Source organism: Mus caroli, unplaced genomic scaffold, assembly GCF_978045245.1.
Source record: "Mus caroli unplaced genomic scaffold, Mus_caroli_1 scaffold_16, whole genome shotgun sequence".
Lineage (NCBI taxonomy): Eukaryota > Metazoa > Chordata > Mammalia > Rodentia > Muridae > Mus > Mus caroli.
Genome location: NW_028227271.1, coordinates 25,504,244 through 25,527,883, shown reverse-complemented (window position 1 = coordinate 25,527,883; position 23,640 = coordinate 25,504,244). Strand labels below are relative to the sequence as shown.

At 56.6% G+C, this 23,640-nt stretch overlaps 1 protein-coding gene across 2 annotated transcripts in view; it reads right to left on the bottom strand.

Moving 5' to 3' along the window:
- Positions 1-7,678: 7,678 nt before the first annotated feature.
- The window catches only part of Elfn2 (extracellular leucine rich repeat and fibronectin type III domain containing 2), a 49,175-nt gene continuing 33,213 nt past the window's right edge, over positions 7,679-23,640 (bottom strand). For both annotated transcript variants that reach the window (XM_021183756.3, XM_085831613.1), the window contains exon 2: positions 7,679-12,264. In XM_021183756.3, the coding sequence (XP_021039415.1) occupies positions 9,395-11,869 (2,475 nt within the window). In that variant the 5' untranslated portion in view covers positions 11,870-12,264 and the 3' untranslated portion in view covers positions 7,679-9,394. The remainder of the gene's footprint in view (positions 12,265-23,640) is intronic.

Below are 23,640 nucleotides of genomic sequence, written 5' to 3'. Positions count from 1 at the left end.
TACCCTCAGACCTACAAGCTGGTCCCATCCAGCTCCTGAGTCCTAGTACTATTCTCTCCTGGGAACACACTTTCCTACACCTCTATCAGGGTGATGGTCTTCAGAGCCACCCGCTCCTGACCAGACACCAAAATGCAAAAGGAGGCTCCCAGCCTATGGCCATATCCTCTTCCAGTGGGGGTCACCCACATCATCTAAGCCCCCTCACCCCAGGTCTAGCCCCAAGGTGACTGCACAGCATAGTAGCAAATATTGAGAAGCCAGAAATCAAGCTAACAACCTGTTATAGCCACTCTCCCCCCCCTTCTTTTGGTAAATACACCTCAGCAGAGCCTTTTCTGCACCCCCTCAGCACAACCTACAACTTAGGGGGCAAGTGTTTGCACACATACCCATACCCTACCCCCCGCCCCCGAAACTCTGTCTGTAGCTCTTTGTGCATCTGCCCTGAACCACTTGCACTCACAAGAGGTCACCCATATAGGTGGGCACAGGCCATCCTCGGGAGCATAGACCCTGGATGCAGGCCTGAGGTCAACTGAGAGACTGTCCCGGGGTCCCGGGTCTTTCATCAAAGAAGGGTCAAGTGCAGAGGTTCTAGGAACATGCACGTTGGTGCCGGGGTGGGGAGCTGAGGCGGGATTGGACCCATGCAATCCCTTCTTGTGTACACAGCCTGGGTGAAGGCCATGCTTGGCCCTGGAGACCTGACGCTACCTCCTTTTCCCATCTCAGGATCATGGTGTCATATCTGTGACACATTGAAAACAGTGGAGGCAACATCTAAATTCCCTCTGGTGCTTTCTAGAACACAAGGTGGCTCTCCCCAAACCTAATTTTTTTTGGGGGGGGGTTCTCATTCTTATTACTTTGGATGAAGAATTTATCTTAGAAAGAAGAAGTTAAAGCAGCTTCAGTCAAGGGGCAGAATCCAAGACCTATCACAGGCCAGCATGCCTCTACTTGCTGATGGCCTCCAGACTGGTGTGGTCCATCCCCACTGAAGGAAGGTCAGAAAGAAATTATATAGAAGAACAAGAAAAGCCTTGGGGATCAGATGAGGTGGGCTAGCTTGAGGAAGCAACTGCTAACCTTGTATTGTCTCCCTCTCAAGGTGCAGTAAAACTGAACAACAGGAGGTAATCAGCTGTATCTTACAAGGGCCCCTGGGACCAGAGAGGTCCCCAAAGCCAGACAAAACCTGCTATACTCCTCACAGGGCCCAGGGCTGGGGTTTCATGTCTGTAGATCAGGCAGCTTTTGAAAGACCTGCATTGTTTGGTTCCACCCTAGGTCTCTAAGCCATTCAGTTTCTGGATTCTGAGGCTCACACGAGGGACACTGTGAAGCCACAGCGCCAGGCATGGGGCTCTCTCTTGAGCTTGGGCCTCAGGTTAGACCAGCCACTGGTTGCCACTCCCACAAGCTCTGAGCCACCATTGCCCCAGCACATCTTGAAGGTGGCACCAGAGAGTATGGCCCACAGAATCAACTAAGTGGGGCTCATAGGGGCTCACAGAGGCTGAAGAGGCCACCACAGCGCCTGCATGAGTCTGTGCTGGGCCCTCTGCATACATGGTGTGGGTTGTTCAGCTTGGGGTTTTTGTGAGACTCCTAATGGTGGGTGTAGGGGTGTCTTTTGCCCAATCGAGGGACCTTTTCCCTCCTACTGGAGTGTCTCATCCAGCCCTGATTTGAGGATTGTGCCCAATATTGTTGCAACTTGTTTATGTCGTGTTTGGTTGATATCCCTGGGAGGCCTGCTCTTTTCTGAAAAGGATTGGGACTAGTGTGTGTGTGTGTGTGTGTGTGTGTGTGTTTAAGATGACTGGGAGGAGAGAATGGATGGGGGAGCTTAGGTCTGGATGAATACCCTAGCACAGCCGTCCTTGGCTCCACTGACAACTTCCCCGTGGCAGCCTTGATCCTGGCGCCAGCAATTGGGGGTGGAGGACAACAGTATCTACTGTAGCCCAGCCATGTCATGTGCAAGTGCAACCTCTGGCTGAGTGTCAGCCTCCCAACCACACTGTCCACCACCCACCCAGTCTCTTCTGAGTCTTCTCATGCCAAAATCAACTAGAGACGCTCTCTGTCTGTGGCAGAGCGTCTGGTCCAGCTAGGTCAGAGGGCAAACTGTAAAGCCTCCATGCAAATATAAGTGAAAGGAGGGGCAGGGGTGGATGCCTTCCCAGTAGAAGGACCTGTGGGGGTGGGGGAGAGGTCGCTGGAGGCAGTCAGGACACTGAGGGCAAGGGCATTATGGAACCCCGCTAAGCCACAGCATCCTGTGCCTCTGTGTTTGCTGTCACTGTGAAACTCTGCATGGAAGCCTGGCAGGGGCCCTGGGATCAAAGACAGGCTACCAGAGTCAGTTCTCCGGGAGTCAGAGCAGAATGTAGACTGGCCAACTTAGTGCTGAGGAGACAGACCACTGCTGATCTTCCAATGCAGGCTATTGCTTGGGCCTCGGGAAGAAGGCTCAAGCCCAGACCTCTCTTGGTGGTTGGAGGTGAGAGTAGAGGGAAACCCACCAGCAGGGGCAGAAGTGGGAGTCCAGACCTTTCCTCATTGCCTGGTCCAGGCTCACCTTCCCGTAGTTAAAGGCCTAGGGAGGGACTAGGTACTATCAACAAAGGGTAGGTGTCCAGAGCTGCAGACAAGGAAGGGGGATAGGGAGCCTGGAATTCCCCTGCTAACACTAAAGAGGAGGGGCCAGAGTGAGCCAGACCTCACAGTGAAGAAGAATTTGACAAAAATTTGAACTGGCCAAAAAGCCAAAAAGCTCTTGTCTGGGAGCAAAATGTTAGGCCCTTTCCTGAAGGAGAAAGAGAGAGAGAGAGAGAGAGAGAGAGAGAGAGAGAGAGAGAGAGAGAGAGAGAGAGAGAGAGAGAGAGAGAGAGAGAGAGAGCCTGCCTTTGGGCCTGAAAGAATCCCAAGAAGGGGAAGGCAGAAGGCCAATAGGGCAGGACAGCCTGCAACTGGAGAAAGGCCCAGGAGGAGGCCCCCAGGACCATGGACTTTGGGAGGACCCCAACCACCTAAGTGTCTGGAGGCAGAGATGCTCAGACCAAGGTCTACTACAGCCGCCTAAAGATGACTTCCTGAGGCTGTGGGAAATGATTGTTTAAAGGGACCAGCAGGAGTCAGACCCTGAGGCAGGATGGCAAGTTGGAATGGATTAGGGTGATACTCAAAAGGAGAAGGGGGTCAAGTAGCTCACCAGCTGAGAAAGGAATTTTGACACAATAAAATTTACTGTGAAGATGACCCATGTGGAGACAATGTTCCTCTCACATATGGTTCAAGAAGAGAGACTAGAACAGGCACGCACGTGGTGCACAGACATATATGCAGGCAAACACCCATACACAAAACAGCACTACAAAACAGCAATGAGCCACGCTTAAGACCTAGAGCTCTGTGACCACAGAGGTAAGCCTCCATAGCTTGAGGCTCACATGAGGGACACTGTGAAGACTGTGTCTCAGGTTTCTGGTGACCTATGGTAGAGAGTATGGGTTCCCTTGACCCCCTGTGACCTATGGCTTCACCATATCCAACCTACTACCTTGTACAGTGTACCTAAGAAACCAGAGGACCTTGTTTACTCTGGAAGGAAAGGTCCTTAGAAACCCCTTGAACAATGTAACACCAGAAGCCATCAAAACTGTAGTTGTACCTGTTATTCCTGTTATTAAGACTTTAAATGAGACTCTCACCAGAAGCCCAGGATATGTCTACTGTCCTTGCCCTGACTCTCTCCTCCCCTCAATGCCCATACTTAAATTTATACTAAAACTTTTATTGTTTTTATTTTTTAGAGACAAGATCTCATTTATCCCAGGCTGGCCTTGAATTTCTTATATAGCCAACGCCTCCTGCTCCAGAGTGCTGGGATCATAGGCATGTACCTGGGCTGGGGATTGAACCCAGGACTTCATTCGTGCTAGGCAAGCACTCTACCAACTGAACCACACACCCAGCCCTTAAAAATTCTTAATAAATTCCAACTCTACCTTGGACAGACACACCCTCAAGTTTTTTGGTGTTGATGTTGGTGTTGGTGTTGGGTGTGTGTGTATTTTGTTTCTATAGCAAAGCCAGGAATCCAGACTATACTCAAATGGAGATCTCTCAAGGGAACGTCTGACTCCAGGCAGCAACTGTGGGTAGTCTTCCCACAGCCACTCAGAGTGGTGCTGTGTTCACCCCTCACAGGCGCGAGCTCGGTCCTGGCAGTCCACCTAACGAAGGCCTTCAAAGATCCAACCCAAGTGGAGTGGGGCATGAATGTGGTGGTGACTCTGGCCCCAAACCTCTAGCCAAGGTTTGGCAGTTAAGCCTGAGGCCCTACCTAGTATGTAACCCGCATTCTGCCTGGTCATAGGAACCCATAGAAAGCCTTGGCTCTTCAAGGCAGGGATGGTCCATAGCTATTAGGAAAGGTTAGCAGATGGTAAAGGACCCAGAAGAGGGGTGATCGCAGGGGTGGGTGTCCAGGCCAGGTCCAAAGGGTCCCTAGGGGTCCCACCCTGGCAGGAGCAGGGACAGTGACCTAGAACAAGTCAGGCTTGCTCCATGACCACTGTCAAGGGCAGTTTTCCTCCTGAGAAGCTGCCCCTGTGCCTCCCAGGGGTGTGCATCTTGGGAGGCAGGAGGACCACAGGTAGATACTGGGTGTCAGCACATCAGATCACACGGCAGCCGAGTGGCTTCCAGGTTCTGGTGACAGGGTATAGGGCACTCTAGGATGGTACTGCCACTCAGCTCTGTCAGTCAGGGAAGGAGGATGTGAGATCGCAACAGCAGGAACCGGAGATGCTGGGATGCATTCAACACAAACCTCGGCCCTCTTGTTTTAAATAAGAAATTTATTGCAAATATAGAAATTGATTCTCTCCATACAGGAATCTTCAAGGTGAGGAAAACGATTTCGTGCCATTCGGTTTAAAACAGGAAAATTGGGGGAGGAGGCAAATGGAGGGAGAAGAAATAAATGAAGTTACCCCCTAAAAGAAGAAAAGGAGAGGGCCCAAGGCCCCCCAGGAGGGGGCAAGTTCCGTACACAGCGAGGGGTCACAGGTTCAGAGTCCAGGGCCCCCGAGCACAGCTCCGCAGGGCTCAAACCAGGTGCCAGGCCACCATGCCCCCAGGGGCTGGCAGCTCCTGAGGAGGGTCCAGGGGAGGGGAGGTGGGAAGCAGGGAGAAGAGGTGGTCATCATTGTCTGGACCTCCACCCCAGCCCTGTGCTTGACTGGCAGAAGAGGAGGGGAGGAAAAGGAGCCCCCCCCCACCATGGACACCTCTAGTCTCCCTGCTGCTCAGAAGGGGCAGCTGGCATCTGGGGGGGGCACTGAGGCTAATGAGGGGGGAGAGACGGTTTCTTAGAGGTGGGTGTAGGTCACATGATATGAGCATGGGGCCTGGGGGGAGGGGAAGGTCCCCTTGTCCTGGGGCAGAGGGGATCCCAGAGAGCAAGCCTTGACAAGAGGAACAAACATTAAGGGGGTGAGGTCACCCTATAGATAGCTAGACACCCCATACCCCTATACCTTTTCCCACCAATCCACACCCTGGAGAAGAGGCCCCCTAGCCATGTCGGGACCTGCTGGGGCAGAGTGATAGGGTGGCTAGGGAAGGGGCTCGGGGACAGCCGACAGGTCCCACACCTCTCTCTCCTAGCTCATTTTCACAGTGGTAGTTCTTCTTGCCATGTCTGCAGAGCTCTGGTGTCTGTCTTCTTGGAGAGACAAGAAACCACCTGGTCCCCTACGCCCATCATGGCAAGGAAGCCCCCATCTGCCTCCCTTAAGTTTCAGCCCCTCATGAACTGGAAGGATGGGAGAGCTGTCACTTCTGTTCCTGTCTGTCCCCCACCCTCACACCTGCCGGGTCTGTCTAGAGGTTCCCCTTCCCCTGTACCTCTACCCAACTTCAACTCCTTATATTTTCTGGATTGTGAGAAAATTCGATTTCTAGTCGGGAACATGGAGGAGGGCCATGGGCCAGCCCCAGATGTCAGCACCATCAAAAGCTGCCTCCCTCCATGCACTGTCCAGGTCCTCCCCTAAGTGGGCTTTCCCTGCCTACCTCCCCTAGACAGGCCCTTCAGCCCTGCATTGGTTTGTTTCAGAGCTTCCTGCTCTGTAGGAAGGAGTTGAAGGGCCATTGGTGACAAGGGACCTTTCCACAGACTCGAGAACCTGGTTCAGGCTCCCTGAACCTGCTAAGACTAAGCGGTTTCCCATCTGACTTAAGCTTATTTCGGGAAGGCCAAACGCTCCCACAAACGGGACCTCACAGGCTGTCCTCTAACAGGTCAGGGAAGCCCAGTTGTCACCTCCTACCCACATGTCTCCCAGGTTGACTCCATTAAGGCCCTGGGATCCTCCCTGTGCCCCTAATCATGGCCTGTCCCACGTCTCAGCCCAGAACTCAATGTCAGGGGGCTTCACTTGGCTCCAGGGTGTAAGAATCCATTTGTCATTTTGTGACAATTGTACTTCTGCTCAGGGACAAGCCATTTTAGATAGTAGAAAGAACATCCCAGAGGGAAAACCTCTTAGGGCCTGCCCTAGAGGATGGCCAGATCAACTGGGAGACCTGCCCCAATGGAGGTACCTATGTCTTAGATCCTTGCTCTGTCTTAAAGGTCCCTGTGGCCTGGTCCCCATTGTTGAAATGGACCCTCTCTTTAAAGTTCCCCCCTGAAGTGGCCATCTGAGGTTTTATAAGTCACCTTCAACCAAGAATGATGGCCAAACAAGTAGGGACAGAGCCCACACCACTGTGAGGAGTCTCCCTGGGCATGACACTCCCCTCCTGCAGGGCCCCACGCCTCTCTCCATGAAGCTCCAAGCTCCTAGCCTCCTGTACTCAGTGTGACAGTCCTCTCTGTCTGTCCCATGTGGCTGGCCGGGTGCCTCTTTGGAGGGCCCCAGCTTTGTTTCCAGATGGAAACAGCCCGGTGCGGATCCTTCCACAGCCCCTCCCACAGGAACATGGCCTTGATACTATTCTTCTAAGGCTGCTTCCCCCGGTGGAGAGGAGAAAGAACAAGCAGAAGTGGCTCAGGACAGAGATGGTTAACAGGGAAGGAGTCTCTGTAAAGATGGAGGAAGGCAGGCAAGCACTTGTGGGCCCAGTGCCCAGAAAGATGGGAGAAGGGTCTGGGGCAGGGCTAGGTTGGCGGCACCTGTTTTGGTCTTCTGCAGAGCTGGCCCTCCCTGGGTTTCAAGAGCTGCTTGGATCACATGGAGGGAATGGGGGTGGAGAGGGGAGTCTGGACAAACTGGCACATACACGACAGATGTTTGCTCAGAAAAAATACAGTAAAATCGTCATGCAAAGATAACAGGGGTCTGCTTGCTCACGCCCCTGGCCTCTCGGCCTGCCTGCTATTCTCAGGGTGGTCAGTGGGTATAGGGTAGGGTGAGGGGTGGGGTTGTGGCTAAGGGAGCTCTATTCTCCATATCCAGGCTGGCCAGTCCCCTCCTCTCCCCAGAACAGTTTTTTTTCTTTATTTTTTATTATTTTTTGCAAATGTCACCCCTGAGTGAGCCCTGGGCTCAGCCCACCCCGAAGTCGATGTGATAGAGGTGTTCAGTCAAGTCTCCCCACCCCCGGTCCTTCCCCATACCCCACCCCCAAGGATAGCCCTAGCTTTCCTGGTCAGAGCCCTCACAGGTCAAGTGAGATGCCTCTCGCCCACCATCCTCCTCACTCAAGAGTCACAACGATCTTTTATCTCATGTAAGCCAAAAAGAGCAGCAAGAATGAGGGAGTCTCTGGAAGTTGGGGTTGAGCTGAGAAGGCTCCTTCCTATCTCAATGGGAAGCTGAGGGGCACACAGGCAGGGGGCAGAACTGCCCGGTACAGCTGTCCCAATGCCCCACAGGCCCACTGCCCACTCAAAGGCAAAGGACAATGCCTTAGCCTAATCTCGGGACTCCAGAGCTTGTCCCTAGAAGCTCTTGGCTCTCGAGAAAGCTGCCACCTGGCCAGGCTTCCTTTACCCCCCTCTGCCGCCACCCACACTGAGAGAACTCCAGAGCCCAATGGTTGGTCAGTTGGTCGCTCTGGGCACCAACTGCCAGGCTCTGGGTTGCCTTGGCAACGGACTAGCTAAGGAAGGGGAGGGGCCAGGAACCTGGCCCTGCTCCCTGACCAGGGCAGTAGGAGGCACCTCACTGTTTGTGCTTTGATTGGTGTTGGGAGTGGGTCAGAGAGAGGATGGTGGCCATTTCCATGGAAACATGGGAGCCCCTCTAAGCCAGGGGATAAGACAGGGTGTGGTGGGGCAGATGCCCTCCCAGGCAGGCCGAGATGCTGCACACAGCAGGAGCCAGACAAGTGGGGTGGAGGATGCAGGGAGAGATCCCCACATTCTACATCATCTCCACACTGGCCCCAGGCCTTGTCATTCACTGTTGCCTCTCTGTGGTGGGTAGGAGTCCGGAGACCCAGAGAAACTAGGGGCTGTGGCATGGGGGCCTACACCTGAGATACCAGTGGGGAGCAGGTCTACCCACCACCCCACACCCAGGCAGCTCCCCAGGGCTACTTGGAAGACACTTTAAGGGGGCTGGTGGCACCCTTTGCCTCTGCTTCTGTCTGGTTAGCAGGACATTGCTTACTCTTGGCCTCCCAGGGCTAGGGACCATAGCCTTTCACCTTGTAGATGCCCATGGACTTTCTAAAGAGCACCTGCCTGCTTCAGTCCCTAGACCCCTGAGACCACAACTTTGGAAGGAGTAGCAGATGAATGGGGGCGGAGCCCAGAGGAGCAGCTGGAGGCGGGGCCAGCACTGGGCCAGGAAGCTGGGAGACAGAGCTGTAACCTGTTGGGTGAGAGACCCCTAGGGCTTCTTTTCCTCTCTCTGGGCCATCCGTAAGTGGGAGGAGAGGATGCCCAATGTTCACATGTTGCCATGTCTCCAAGGGAAATGTTCCCAAGCTTAGAGGATAGCCTCTCTGAATGAGAGGCCTATGGTTGACCTCTACCCAGATCTCTTTTGCCACCAAAACCCGCCTGAGTCTCAGGCCCCCCCCCACACCCTCTCTGGCCTCTTTCCCTAGCCCAGCAAGAAGTCCCTTGGGCAGCACAGTAGAGACAACTGGTGTCAGTAGCAGGTTGTAAACTTTAAGGAAAATGTTTGTTTTCCTGTCCGCTATTATTGGGTGTTGGTTACTTCACAGTCAGGTGGTGGTCAAGTGTGTATGTGTGGGTGCGTGTGTGCGGGTGTGCGTGTGCGTCCACTCCTAGGCCCGGGGCCCCTCGGCCCCAGGCTCCTTGGCCTGTCTCCCGTCTCCCGGCCACCCTGTTGGGGGGCCCTTCCCCCAAGTCCCCTTGCCCTCCTCCCCATCACCTCACCGGTGGGGGAGGAGAGGGTCACAGCTTCTGCTGGGCTGAGACCCCCTTCCAGTAATCAAGGATGTCATGCAGGTCCTCATCCTTCGCGAACTGGACCTTCTTACGCAGGGCGTGGCCGGCAGCCATGTATACCTCCTCGCGATGGTGCTTCTTGTAGGGCCGGAAGCGCTCCCAGATCTTATGTGTGCTCTCAGACGAGTACTCGGGGCTGGAGGAGTACCCTGAGTAGTAATGTCTGGGGGAGAGCTGCGAATAGGTGGAGTCTCGCTTAGAGCGGGTCAGTGGCTTGAGGAAGGACACACGCTGGCTCAGGCTGTCGGCGCCCTCCTCGTAGTAGAGAGCAGGGAAGCTGTGCCGGTGCTCGCTGCAGTGGTAGGCCGGCTTCACCTCCAGGTGGTGGATGCCACCACCCCCACCACTGCTCCCGCTGCTGCCCGTGGGCACCAGGGGAAGCCTGTCCAGCGGGCTGTTGAGGGGGCTGCCTTTCTCAATGTACTTGGAGTCGCTCTTAGCCAGTCCTGTGGGGGTCGGGTGGTCTGGCACATCCAGACTGAAGACCTTGGCGCTCTTGATGGAGCCACTGGATGACACGCTGCAGGTCTTGCGGCTCACTGCAGCGTCGGCACTCAGCTGGCGCTGCAGCGGGTGGTGGGAGCTCTCCTTGTAGGAGGGTGACAGGAAGCTGGGCCGCTCCAGCGCCCCAGGAGTGGCAGCCGAGGAGGCAGCAGGAGCCGCAGGGAGGGACTGGCACTCAAAGGCCAGATCGGAGTCCCCGCCGCCTCCACCGCCGCCGCCGCCACCCCCAAGGAAAGAGGCTGAATCCAGCTTGAGGGCATCGATGCAATTGTTAATGATCTGGTTGACCTTGTCCACCTCCTTGGCAATGGTGGAGATCTCAGCCGCTGAGCCCTGGCCATTTTCGATTTCTGGAAGCTCTTCCTCAGGCCGGGCCAGGCTGTCTCCTGCAGCACCTGTGCGTACCTCAATATAGTTGCCTTTGGTAGCCACCTTGGGTGTGTCCAGCCCAGCCTCCAGACCCTTGGAGGTGGGCAGTTTCTCTCCGACCATGGAAGGAATAGAGGACATTCTGGCCACGGGCAGCACCGGTGGCTCGCCCAGCTTCTGTGCAGCATGCACTATGGAGCCAGCATCCACGTCGGCGCCATAGCGCATCTCTAAGATGGTCTTCTTAACATTGACGGACTTCTGCTTCTCCTCTTGCATGCGCCGCTTCCGCAGGCAGTAGTAGACAGCCCCCAGCACGATGACCATGCCAAACAGGCAGCCCAGGATAGTCATGATATAGTGCGTGGTGGTGGAGGTGCTGGGGGCCAGATCCCCGGGCACGAGGTCCCGCGTGGTGAAGGTCAGGCAGGTGTGGTTGAAGCGGCGGCTGTTGCGCAGCGAGGTGACACAGAAGGTGTACTCGGTGTGCGCTCGCAGCTTGTCCAACGTCACAATCTCTTTCTTGTTCTTGAGTGTCATGACGTCGGAGAAGTAGCTATTGTTGTACTGGACCAGAACATACATCTTGCTATAAGGGTGGGGGATGATGACAACCAGGGTGGCCGAGGTGAATGTGACTTGGTGCAGCTTGATGGCCGGCCCAGCAGATGCATCTGTGGTGGAGGAGGCCGGCGGCTCCACTGAGAGGATCTCGTCAGGATTGAAGCCTGAGTTCTCGTCAGGCTCCCTCTGCGCATCCGTGGAATAGGGTGTGGGGTGACTCACAGGCCGGGCAGGCATTGAGCCGTTGCGGCACTTGGCCTGCAGGACAGTGATGGCATTGAGGCTGTGGTAAGGTCGGGGCACGAGCAGTGGGTAACCGGCAAACTCCCTCGGTGACTCACACTGCAGGCGATCATAGTTCTTGGTGACATTGTTGAAGACCACAAGCCAGGCTAGGAAGCCGAAGAGGTCACACTCACAGTTGAAGGGGTTGCCAGCCAGCTCACACACCATCAGGCTGGCCAGGCTGGCAAAGGTCGCGCCGTCCAGGCGGCTGAGGCGGTTGGAGGAGAGGTCGATGCTGATGAGACTGGGGCACTCGGAGAAGGCGGTGGGCGTCACCACCTCAATGAGGTTGTGCTGGACGAAGAGGAACTGCAGGCGGCTCATACCTCGCAGCATGCCCTCAGTCAGGTTGCTGAGCCGGTTGTAGCCCAGCTGCAGGACCTGCAGGCTCGTCTGGCCCAGGAAGGCACCATCCTCGATGTAGGAAATCTCGTTCTTGGTGAGGTTGAGGTCCGTGAGGTTCCCGAAGCGGTTGAGGGAGGAATAGAGCACGGCCTTGAGCTTGTTTTCATTGAGCCGCAGGTCATGCACGGTGCTGTTGATGTGCTGAGGGATGGTCTCATATGGCGGCTGGTTCTGGCTGCAGATGGCCAGCCACACGTAGCCCTTGTCCCCCTCGATGAGCCAGCAGTCAGCGTGCACAGCCCCTGGCTGGCACACGCACAGCAGCGCTGCCGCACACAGCCCCAGGCGCAGCATGGCCCCAGGCTTTGGCCCCTTAGAGGCCCAGCTGGGTTGAAGGGCCGGAGCACAGAGGGACCTAGCAGCCAGAGGCTGGGGCTGGGAGCACAGTCCTCCCCGGAGCTGTCACCATCTTGGGGGTGACCCCCAGCACAGGGGCCTTGGGCAGGACAGACACAGCTGGCGCCTGATGCTCTGAAGGATGATGAGCAGGCAGTGGGCGTTGTTGTGACTCCAGGTTCCGGTTGGAAAGGTATGCAGGGTTTCAGGCTTTGACGTCTTACTCTTCCTCCTCTTCCTTCCCCTTCCCCTTGGGTTCCAGGCTCAGACCTTCAAGCAGTTCCCACAGGAACCAGGAGCGCAACACTGAGGGATGCTAAGCGAGATGGAGACAGGAAGAAGCCCATCTGTTCCTGCAAGGTAGCATCAAAAGACGATGGCAGATTAGTGCGAGGGCCTGGACCCACCCCTTCAGGATCCAGTGTAGGCCCCCATCCCTCTTTTTTATACCCTTTTAGAACCAGGGGCTCTGTGCCAAAGAGGACCCCAGGGCCCTTGCTTCTATAGAGCAAAAAAAAAAAAAAAAAAAGACTGGGGTGGCAAGGCGGGAAGGAGAGACTTGGGAGAGTTACCATGGGGTAGGGGCTGTCTGAGAACCAGGGCAGGGGAGGAAGACTGGAGAGGAAAAGGTGGGCACACGTGCATGGACACCCACCCCTCTGGTGCACACCCTGCACACAGCGTCCACATGCAACTGCTGGCCTGCACAAAGCCTATGAAACCAAAGCTGCATGGGCTGCACATGGGAGGGACACACACACACACACACACCCCTCTCCCTACCATCTGTGTACATGACAGACATGTCCACACATCCAAGTGGGCACCCCCAAATCCGGATAAGAATTAAGAAGCCCAGTGAAATGCCTCGTTCTCCATGCCCAAAGATAAATAATTCATTTGTTGTGTAACTGCTCCTGTTCCAAAAATAATTCCCTTGTCTCAGCTTCCATGGGGGAGGGGAGCAGAACGGGCTGGCAGTGGGGGGTGGGAGGGTCTGGGTCTCTGCAGAAGGAGGGCTGGTTCTGTGGGCAGAACTAAGCCAAAGGAGGAGGAGGGGCAAGAGTAGGGGACTAGCCCCCCCCCACACACACACACACACGCACCAGGAGAGGAGGGCACATGAATCCCAAAGAGGGTTCAGGGCTTGGGACCACCTCATGTCCCCTTCCAGTGTCAAGAGGATCAGAGAAGGATGAGGCTTTGCTCCAAGTAACACAGCAAAGTGAGGCCAAAATCAAGGTTCCTAAGACATTGACAGTCACCATGGAGTCAGGAACCAAGGGGCCCTGTCCGCATAGCCTGATGAGCACTGACTCTTAGCTATCACCCTTCTGCATGGTGTCAGGGAAGCCAGCCCTTTCCTGGGCCTTGTTCGATGGGAAGTGTCAAGGTGGGATCTGGTGGCGGCTCCTCCTGAGACACAGGAGACTGAGCAGCAGCAGGGGGTCACGGCCCACAGCCCAGCGGATTCATCTTTCACTTTCCCCTTGAGGAAGCCAAGCCCCAAAGCCCTGGGGAGATTTGGCTGGGTTACCCTGCAGGCTGCACACAGCCAGACCTGGCTCCAGCTCACACCCTGCACTCCAGACTCTGTGAAGAACTGTGAAGGCCCTAGACAGTTGCATTCTAGCAAGGACACAAGATGGTCAGAGAAATCCACGTTTGTCCCGGAAAGCCAGAACAGTGTCCACAAGAGCCACCGCCACCGCCACCTCCTGCTCCTCCCCCAGGGAGACTCTAGGAAAGAGAGCACTTTGAAAAAAAAATGTCTAGACTTTGTGTTAAAGTGAAGCCAATTTAAAGCTGTGAGCAGCAGAGGAGAAGGGAGGGAGACATGAGAAGGCACCCAGAGGAGGCTCCGGTGGCAGTGCCAGCTGAAAAGCCAACTGAGAAGGTCCAACCTGGGTCAAAGGCTGGCTCTGTAGCAGGCTGGGAACCTTGGAGGCCACCCTGACACACTTTTCTCCCCACTGTGGGGCCAAGTGTGGGAGTCACAAGGTCCTCACTCATACCACACAACGCTCTCATAGCCAAAGACTTTGGCTCCTGTGACACACACAGCCTCAGTTTCCCACCAGCAGTCAGATCCTCTTGGTAGAGGCCGAGTCCTCTCAGATGCTGTCTGGAGAAGCAGGAGCCCTCACTCGTCTGTAATGCAGTCCCTCCCTCCTCAGTCTGGGGACCACACTGGTATGCAGGTGCACACACAGGTGTGCAGCTGACTCGGTGCGCAGACCCAAGGGCTCTAATGGATACACTGAGCGAACGAGCGAGCGAGCGAGCGTGCAGGCTGGCATATGCAGGAGTATGTGTGGGTGCACAGGACATGTACAGGGATGGTCCACCCCAGGGACACATGCTGGGGTTGTGTTCAATGGTGGCAGGCAATCATGTCCGTGGCCTTGGAAATGCAGCCAATTACTCCCCCTTTATGCCTCTTAAGCACATGTATGTTGCTCATACATGTGTGTGCGTGCATGCTTACAAAGCTTCAGCCATAAACAGAGTCCCTCCCCTTGCTCAGATCCAAGCTAAAACAATACCACTTTAGGCAGAACCAGGTCCTCTGCCCATAGTTGAGGAAAGCCCAGGTGAGGTGGGGCATAGGAAGAGGCCAGGGGAGGGGCTGAAAGGGGCTATGGCTTGGAGAGGTGCTGGTTCCCCCTGGCTTCCATCCTTTCCAATCAGGCCAGGGTAGACAGAATGCCCCATAGCTCCCCCCAAGCCCTCAAGGTCACCCTGAGGTGGCCCTGCTCCTCTGCTCCCCAGGATGGTTTGGGCTGGGGCCCAGCGCCTACTCTTCCCCGTGACGCATGCACGGTGGGGAGAAGGCTCCCCGCACCGTGTCCCGTATGCGTCAGTTGCCCTGTTCTCAGCCTGGGCTGTCTGCCCACCACCCGTTGAGGCCTGGTGCAGCCAGGGAGAGGACAAGGCCACAAAGGCGCTGACAGCAGCACTTGGACCCCTGCCCAGCTGCTCACCAGATCGAGGTGCAGGTGTGCAGGGGGTGGGTGCAAGGGTCTTGGGGTCAAATGTACAAGGTCAGTCTCCCCTGCTCCCAGGAGGGTGCTCCTCAAGCACGGGCATACCTGGGAGGATGGAGAAAGGAAGCTATAGTGACAGCAGGGCATGGAGACAATTGGGGAGGGAGGACTGACCACAGGGAGGGAGCACAGAGATAAGTGGGGAGCACATCCAACAGGACTGACCACAGGGAGGGAGCACAGAGATAAATGGGGAGCACATCCAACAGAGGACTGACCACAGGGAGGGAGCACAGAGATAAATGGGGAGCACATCCAACAGAGGACTGACCACAGGGAGGGAGGACAGAGATAAATGGGGAGCACATCCAACAGAGGACTGACCACAGGGAGGGAGCACAGAGATAAATGGGGAGCACATCCAATAGGATGACTGACCACAGGGAGGGAGGTGACAGGCTTGAGTATGACAGTGTGACACAGGTACCTGCTGCCAAGGAGACAGAGGCTGAGATCAGCTAAGCCCCCAAACACATCTAAGAGCATGTCAGGAGGAAAGAAGTGTGAAATCAGCTGCCCAGAGCCCGATTGTGGCAGTGCTGAGCCCCAGGGCAAGCTTAGGAGGCGTGCAGCAGCAAAGACAAAGCCAGCACAGGCAGGGAACACAGTTCAGAGCTGTGCAGCATTGGCAAAGAGTAGTCTAGCCAGTCTACAGGCTTCGTGAGGTCCCTTCCCGTGAGTCCTTAGGAGGAAGAAGAGCCAACAACCAGTGGGCACTGGGGTGGGGGTGGGGGGTGTAGGTCAGAGCTGGAGAGAGAGACTGCCTGAGCCACCTGGTGGTGTTCTTCTGTCTCAGGCTTGCCTTCCATGGCCAGGTTGACCCAGCTGGCCACAGTTTCCCTTCAGAATCCTGGCATCCGCCATGTGAGCAGGTGAACCCTGGCTCAGTAGGATTCCCATTTTCTTACAGGGAAGCTGGGGCCAGGACAAGAGAGGGAATGTGATCCAGGTCAGAGTGGGGACCCAGGGTGTCAAACCCCAGGCCTCGGTGGGGTCCTCTGCTCCCTGCAGTGCAACGCTGGCCTGAGCCCTCGTTCCCATACACAGAAGCTCAGTGGATGTACCCCACAGGCACAGCTGGGGCAACAGCAGGTTCCCACAGGACAGCAGCCCAGGCCTAGCAGTGTGCTTGGTGTGGTTTCTACCGTGACACCACAGCCTGTGGTGAATGAGAATGGCCCACTTGAGACTCTTGGTGAGCCTCAGGCTTTCTCTGAGCCTCAGTTTCTCCTCTTATGTGGCAAGATGACTGGCACCATGGACTTCCAGGAACCTCTGGGCCACAGCAGAGCACACTTGTCCTATAGATGATTTTCTCATCTGTGCTGACCCCAGGCTTCCCGCTCCCTGGGGGCCACTGCTCAGCTTGTGGTGGGGGGAAGAGAGAGACAGGGAAAGGACATGGAAACGTGGCTGGTACCCTGGCCACCCATTAGAGATGGAGGAATCAGCAAGGAAGCACTGACGGCAGCGCAGCCCTGGTACACACTCCTCGCAGGGCCAGGCTGCTCAAGGTCCCCCAGTGTCATAATTCACATCCGTGCCGTCACCCCAGATTAAACGGGACAGACGCCTCAGGCCCAGCCAGAGCTCACGAACCTTCAGCAACTTCACCACGCCTTTCTAGAACCTAGCACTGGGCCATCGGGCCAATTACATCCTTCCACCTTCCGGGGCCAAGGCTCGGGCCTCAGGGTGGTGCACTAGGGCTTACTACCGCCTTCTCCTTACAGAAGCTTCTAAGACAAACAGCCCTAGATCTCTGCTCCTCCTCTTTGAAGCTGGGAAATTGTGGCACTGCCACTGAACTACCTGGCAAGTTGATAGCAGGATCGCAATGTGATGAGCCCTGGGGGGGAGGCAGAGAAAAGTGCAGGCACCGGAAGTAAGGGGCTCTCGGGTCAAACGCAGAGCTGTATGACACAGGTGGGCTCATCACCTTCTCTGGGCTACAGTCTCCTCACCCAGAGGTGCCTTTCCAATGGCTCAGGCGATTCTGACATATCCTTGGACGTCAACCCTGTGTGGCTAATGCTTCAGTTAACAGACGAGAAGATTGCAAGTGCTAGACTCAAGGCAGCAGGGCATACACTGGCCCTCTTGTGAGTTTCCTCCCTCAGTGTACCCCTGGCTGACAGAAGGAGCTCACCCCAGCCCCTGGGAAGCTAGCTTCTCTGTCATTCAAGTAATTCTCAGCTGAGACCAGGTGTGGGCCTCAACCCCAGGACCTTTACACATGATTCTGCCTGGCACAGACTTTCTCAGCACACCCACTGCCTGACCTCAGTCAAGGCTCTGCTAAACTGCTCCCCACCTTACCCCCTTCTTTGTCACCAAGCCTGAGAGGACCCCCTTGTCGCTCAAGCTAGCTGTGGTCCCCTCACTGTGCTCAACTGTGACACCAGGTTCTCGGCTGCCACCCACACCCCTACACCACCAGCCCAGCACAGCGCACAGTAGTGCGTCTCTATGGTGTTTGCTGGTGTAACCACCATGCTTGCCGCAGCAGGCCCCAATACACCAGTGCTGGGCCACTGTGTGCAGGAGAGATGGGGGATAACGGCAGGAAGAGAGGCTGAAACCCATGAAATCCTCAGGGCCAGGGTGTCAGAGGTAGAACTCACCATCAATGAGGGCTCAAGATGTGTCAGGGAATGCCCTGAGTCTCCTGGCCTTGTCAACCTGCTCATTTCAGACAGAGAGACAGAGGCTCAGAGAGGAATAGCAGTATGCCCAAGGTCACACAGCCAGGAACCTCAGCCAGCCTGAGTCTTGTTAGGGTCTCTGCAAGGACTGCTTCCCACACTTGCATCTACTACAAGCCTGCTGTTTGCTGCATCCTCTTCCTCCCTCCCCCCCACCCCCCAATCATGATGTCAGCTTCATCCTACCCTAGCCTCAGCCACTCCAGGTCTTTCCTACAACTGGGCTACCCAGGACACAGCATTAAGGCCGATGTCTGAGCCATCACTTCCACCAGGCCTGGCTTCCTCCCTCTGTCAGCACGGCAGGAGCATTGAGTCAATGTTGCTCTCACCTTGCCCTAGATGTCACCCGGGCCCCCAGGGCCCCATGCACACACTGCTCGACACCCTCAAAACACCCCGGACAGCTGGGGGCCCGCTCTGTCTCTGTCTCACCCGAGGTGCTGGGTTTCATCCACCCCATTCCGTCACGTCTCATTAGTCTCAGCCCAGAAGCCAGCTGCTCTGCGTCCCTGGGGAGCTGGCCTCTGCCCTCTGCCTCAGCACCCACTCTGCATCACTCCTGGCTGGGAGCAGCCATAGCTGTGCCACGTCACAGGCCGGAGGGACATGCCATCCCTCCGGGCACACTCAGGCACTTCACTTCCGACACCCTGTAGGGGCTCCTCGTCTACCTGTTCTGCGCAGTACACACAGCTTGCTCTCTCTGAGCTTCAGTGGGCCTCCAGAGATGAAAAAAATCCCCTCAACCCTTCCCCACATATATGGAGCCTGGAACTCTTGGCTGGAGACACGGCCAAGAAGGGTCTGCCATAGGCGAAGCCCTGGAACAGGAAGAGCATCCACTCTGGGGCAACGCGGTCTGGGGAGTAGGTTCCTTGTGCAAGGCCTGCAGTCCGGGGCTTATTGTCTCTGGGCCTCAATGTCATCCGTTCAGAGAGCAGCAGTGTGCATGGGTCTCAGGCTCTGCCCACTGTGTCCCCCTCCCAGCTCACAGGTCCCCTCTACGTCCCTGCTCCCAAGGCATCCCAGCAGTAACCACGGCCAGACCTCCAAGCAGCTGCAGGCAGGAAGTCAAGGAGGGCCACCAGGCCTTGGGCTTGGCCAGTATGCCAGGGGGGCCCAGCCCTGGTTTGTGAGCAGTTCTGTGATAGCTAGCCTGGCCCAGCTCCTGCCCGCCCCAGCCCCAGCCAACCTAAGACTCCAGGCACAGGGCCCCTTAGGTGGCTCTGTAGGGAAGTCCATTCTAACAGTACCCCAGTCCCTTCCTGACTCCTGCAGAATCCCCCCTGCTCTCCCCCACCCTCACAGGGTCTCTCCTCCCCTGAACCCACCTCCCATCCTAGGCTCTCCTCCCCACACCTGACCCTGCCCTTTCTCTCCCTGGCCTCACCCCCACCACCTGTTCTGTCTCCCCTATCAGGCCTGCTCACTCCCAGCCTGGCCTCTCCTCCCTCCCCCACTTGGCTCAGCGGCAGCCCCTGGGCACTACTCACCGGTCTCCACTGGACCCGCTCTTGCACAGTGCCTGCGCGCGCACGCTGCCTCTGCCTGCATGGTCTCCATTCATTCATTCAATAAACATTTATGGAACACCTACTATGTACCAGGCACCAGCTAGGCCCACCCTCTCGGTTCTACCTGCAGTCTGCTCCTCCTCCAGGGTCCCAAGGGTGGGCATTTTCCTGCCTTCCGATATCCTTAGGGTCGTTCCAAGGCAGGGCAGTATGTCAGGGGACCTCTGGGGAGAAGCGGTGGCTCCGGGTTGGAGCATGCAGCCCACTGGGGTAGCCTGGCCTGTCAGGGGAATACATGGGCAGGAAAGGCGGCAACGAGGCCTGGAAGCTTTCCGGGAAGATGGCTCATCCCGGGGAAGCTGGCCTGTGAGCCTGTGCTGTTCTGAGCACTGCTAGCTACGCAGAGGAGAGGACTGGATCTCCAGGTGCTACGCAGTGGCTGTCTCCTCCTTGGCCTCAGGCTCTGACTCATGCAACGCCAAGGGACCCTGCTTCATCTGGACAGTAATTAAATTTTGTTTTTAGCTAGCTAGCAGTGTGGAAAGCTGCATCCCTGTTTCTGGAGTCCACTAACACCATGGACAACCAGGTAAAGCCACGGAGCTGCCTGCTATAAGCCAGAGCAGAAGGCACGGTCCTCCCTGACTGGCGCCCTGATCCCTGAGGACTGTTGGGTACGAGGCAAACAAGACAGGGACTCTTGGAGTCTGGGGCAGGAACACCAGCAGGCTGCTCCAAGCCCCCACAGTGGACCTTCACCTCCCTCCGCACCAGATACCACTCCGCCCCACGGTGGCTCTGGGTCTCACAACTCTAAGACATCAGCAGCACGGGGTATCGTTTGGGGAGTCTCCAGTGGTGAGTCTAGGGTTCCGGAATGTATCTGTGGCTCTTTGGTCCTGCCAATTTACTGAATCTGGGCCCGGCTGGGAGACATCCATTGTCCAGAACTTGAAAACTGCCTCGTGTATCCCTGGCCTCCTCTTGGCTTTTAGCAGGGAGCTCTTCACAGAGCGCCCCGCACCTGCTGCCCCTCTCTGAGGACCTCTGCTGCTACCTGTCCTCCACAGTGCTACCTGGGTTTCTGGGTCACATGGGGGTCACAGCTGAACTTTCAGAACTAGCCCCTTCTCTGCCAGATGACTTCTGCTGAGTTCCTGCTCAAAGCTGCGTGGACATGGGGCCTAAGTCTGACTCGTGAGCCAAGGTTGGACCAAATGGTTGGGGGTCCCGGACAGCGAGGGTTCCCTCTCACCACTCACTGCCTCCCATCTGCCTCTCCCAGACCCCAGCAGGCATCGAGGTGTCTCTGGACTCTTAGCCCTGCCCAGAGACTGAGCCAGCTGTCTGTCCCCTTCCTACCTCCAGGCAGGTGGTGGTAAAGGCCATCAAGGGTGCCACCTGAGGTGGCATGGAACACCCTCTCCTGGCCCTGAGGGTAGCTGCTCTGGGGGTTGGGGACCAGCCTGAAGGCGGCTGTGGAGGCCGCAGGGGGCCTGCAGCTGCAGCCCAGAGAACAAGGAGGCTCTGTCCACACCCAAGGCCCCAGAAACACTACTGGGGGGGGGGAGGGTCACCCGTGACCACAGTGATGACATGCCTTAAACCATGGAAGCTCCTGTGTCTACCCACTCAGTGGGTCCTGTCTCTCAGGCTACCTTGGACCGTCAGGGCCATACTCTCTGATCACACAGGATTCTGCCAGCTACCTCACTCGGTGGTCCTGACAAGCTACCTTCCTGGGGGGCGGGGTTCCTCTTCTGAAAAAAGGGGGTCAGGAAAGGCTCTCACTATAGGGAACAGCTTAGAGGGAGTAGGGTGTGGCACATAGTAACTGCTCAATAAAATTAACTGCTCCAGGAGTTATGGGAGGTTCTGGAGGCTGGCTTCAGGAGCAATAGCGCCAACTGGCAAGCAACAGGCCTCATCGCCTCCACGCTGACGGCCGCGCAGAGCCTGCAGCCCGGTCCCTGCCCTGCTCTGTCCTCTGGTCCTGAGAGCCCAGCACCCCACTCTGCCTCTCTCCCTGGCCCCTCTCTGAGGTTCTGGACCCTCAAAGGCCCTTTCCCACCCCAGCCTTCAGGCCTGTAACCCAGCCTCGGTTTCTCTTCCATTGCCAAAGCACAATGGCTGTTATAATTAACGGATTATCTCAGCGCGACAGCTGTGCCCCTTTGAAAATTAGGTTGAATAACAAGATCCTGATGTATGGTAATTTCCTTTCATCTCTCTACCACTTCCTCTCTCCCTCGCCCCAGCCCTGTTACGCATGCAAATGCTCTACTCCATTCCAAACACCCCCCTCCCTCTGTAGCCTCCCCTTTCTAAGGCTGAGCTTGGGGTCTGCCTTCTCTGACCCTCAGGGGCCTCATGCCACCCATGACTTGACATCCATTATGCCTCCCTCTCTGAAAACACGGTGGGCAGAGAGAAACACAGCCATCCCGGCCTAAGAACTGCATGGCTGGCTTCCCCCCAATGTCCCTATTCCTCGGAAGCTTCCCTGGGGTACCACCCCCAGCTCGCTGCTCCTCCCAAGCCTGCTTCCTGCCCCAGAGTTCATCTCGGTCCTCTCCGTGGTTCCTAAGAGATGCTCTGCGATGCCCGCCATCACCTTCCTGGCCTCCCCTGCAGCCCCGCCCCCGCTCCTGGTCTGGCTCCTCCCTAGCACCTGGAAGGACAGACACTCTTCCCCGCCCCCACACACCCTGTCTGGCTTCTCTCCAGCTCCCCACCCCAGGGATCTTCCTGCCCACCAGCACCACTGGTCCTGCTGGGCTACACGCCGGCAGCATCCTGACTGGTCGGCCTCCAGGCTTGACCGACCTATCACATCTCTCCTCCTCCCGGCAGAAGGAGAACAGCTAGAACACAGAGCTTCCCTGGCTCCTGGCTGATTGGGAGAGATTCCAGCACACCCACGGCCCCACCCACCCCCGGGGCTCTCCGGGAACCGGAACCTGCTCTCCTCAACTGGCTAGGTTGTCCCTTATGGGTCCCTAGGGCCCCTGGGCTTTGTCCTTCTCCGTCCCTAGAAGAATCCTGTCACTCGCTTCTCTCCTTAGACTCAGTTCTCCAAGGAAGGCCCGATTCTGGGCCTCCCCACCAGCCCAGTCGACAACAGCCCTCAGTAGGTGCTCAGTGAGTATCTACAGCTGCTAAGTGGAGAGGAGAACCAGCCCTCCCGTGAACAAATAAAGAAACCGAGGCTCAGAGTGGCTAATGGTCTCACACGGTCATGCAAGTCAACACCCAGACTGGAGCCCCGATCTGAGGCCTGAGTCCTCTGCGCTCTCTCCTGAGGCTGTGGGGGAAGAGTTTCTCCACAGTCGGGGTGGGGGCGGGCAGCTCAGCATCCCCGAAGCCTTTGCTGCTGCTAAAGGAGACAGGATCCCAGTCCAGTCTGTCACTCCCTGCATCTAACCTTGAACCCCGAGCCTCAGCCGCCTCTACAATGGTCCCTTAAGGGTGGCTGCCAAGGCCACAGTCTAAGTGGCATCTGGGTGTCTTCCTGCAATGGCTCTTGGGAACACCTCAGGGCATTGGGCTAGACAGGATGGGAGAGCCACACAGAGTGTAGAGCCTCTCAACGAGAGGTAATGGTAGCAGCATTGGTGGGTTGTGGTCACATCATTACCTTGGGCAACATTGGAGTGGATCTCTTGTACTGCTATACTATGAACTGGGCCCACAAATACCCACCTCCAGGGGCAGTAGTGAAGACTAACCATGGCCTGCCCAGCACAACACAGATGCCACCCTAACTACATGGCTGCTGGTTCTGTGGGAGTTCCAGGGACGGGGAGAGGAGAAGGCTGAGACAAGACATATGTCCCTGACTCCCTCCTCAATGGCCCATCACGGCTGCCACTGCCCCAAATATAGCTCACATCCTCGAACCCTCTCACCTACTCTTGAGCTCACACCCTAACATCTCCTTCTCTAGCCCCACAGAGCTTCTAGAATGCCCAACCCCATGTCCTCCAGGTCTTTGTTCCTGAGCCTGAGGAGTGAGGGGCTGTTCCCACCTATTGCCCCACCCCCACCCCCACAAGCTCAGCCCCTTCTCTGAGGGCCCTGCAGGAGAGGGATGGCCTCCCTGCTCTACTCCACCCCCAGTGAGTGGCCTGTGGCATCCTGAACAAGCCTGGCCCCACCTTGCCCTCCCATACTGGGAGGGGAAACTGAGGCATAGACAAACAGTTAGCCTTCCCATGATGCACTTCAATCCCAGGCTCTGCTCCTCCAACCCGCACCCCACCCCACCCCACCCCCGCAAGGCTTCTCTCTTGGTACCAGAACTATCTGAGAATGGGATCCCCCACTTCCTCTCTGCGTTCCCCAGTGCCTAGCCTAAGGCCTGGCGCATAGTAGGCACTCAGTAAATGTCTGTTGAATTGAATTGCACTCAGGGCGGCCAGTCGTCTCTGCTCTGGAAGAGAAGCATAGAGTTAGTGGAG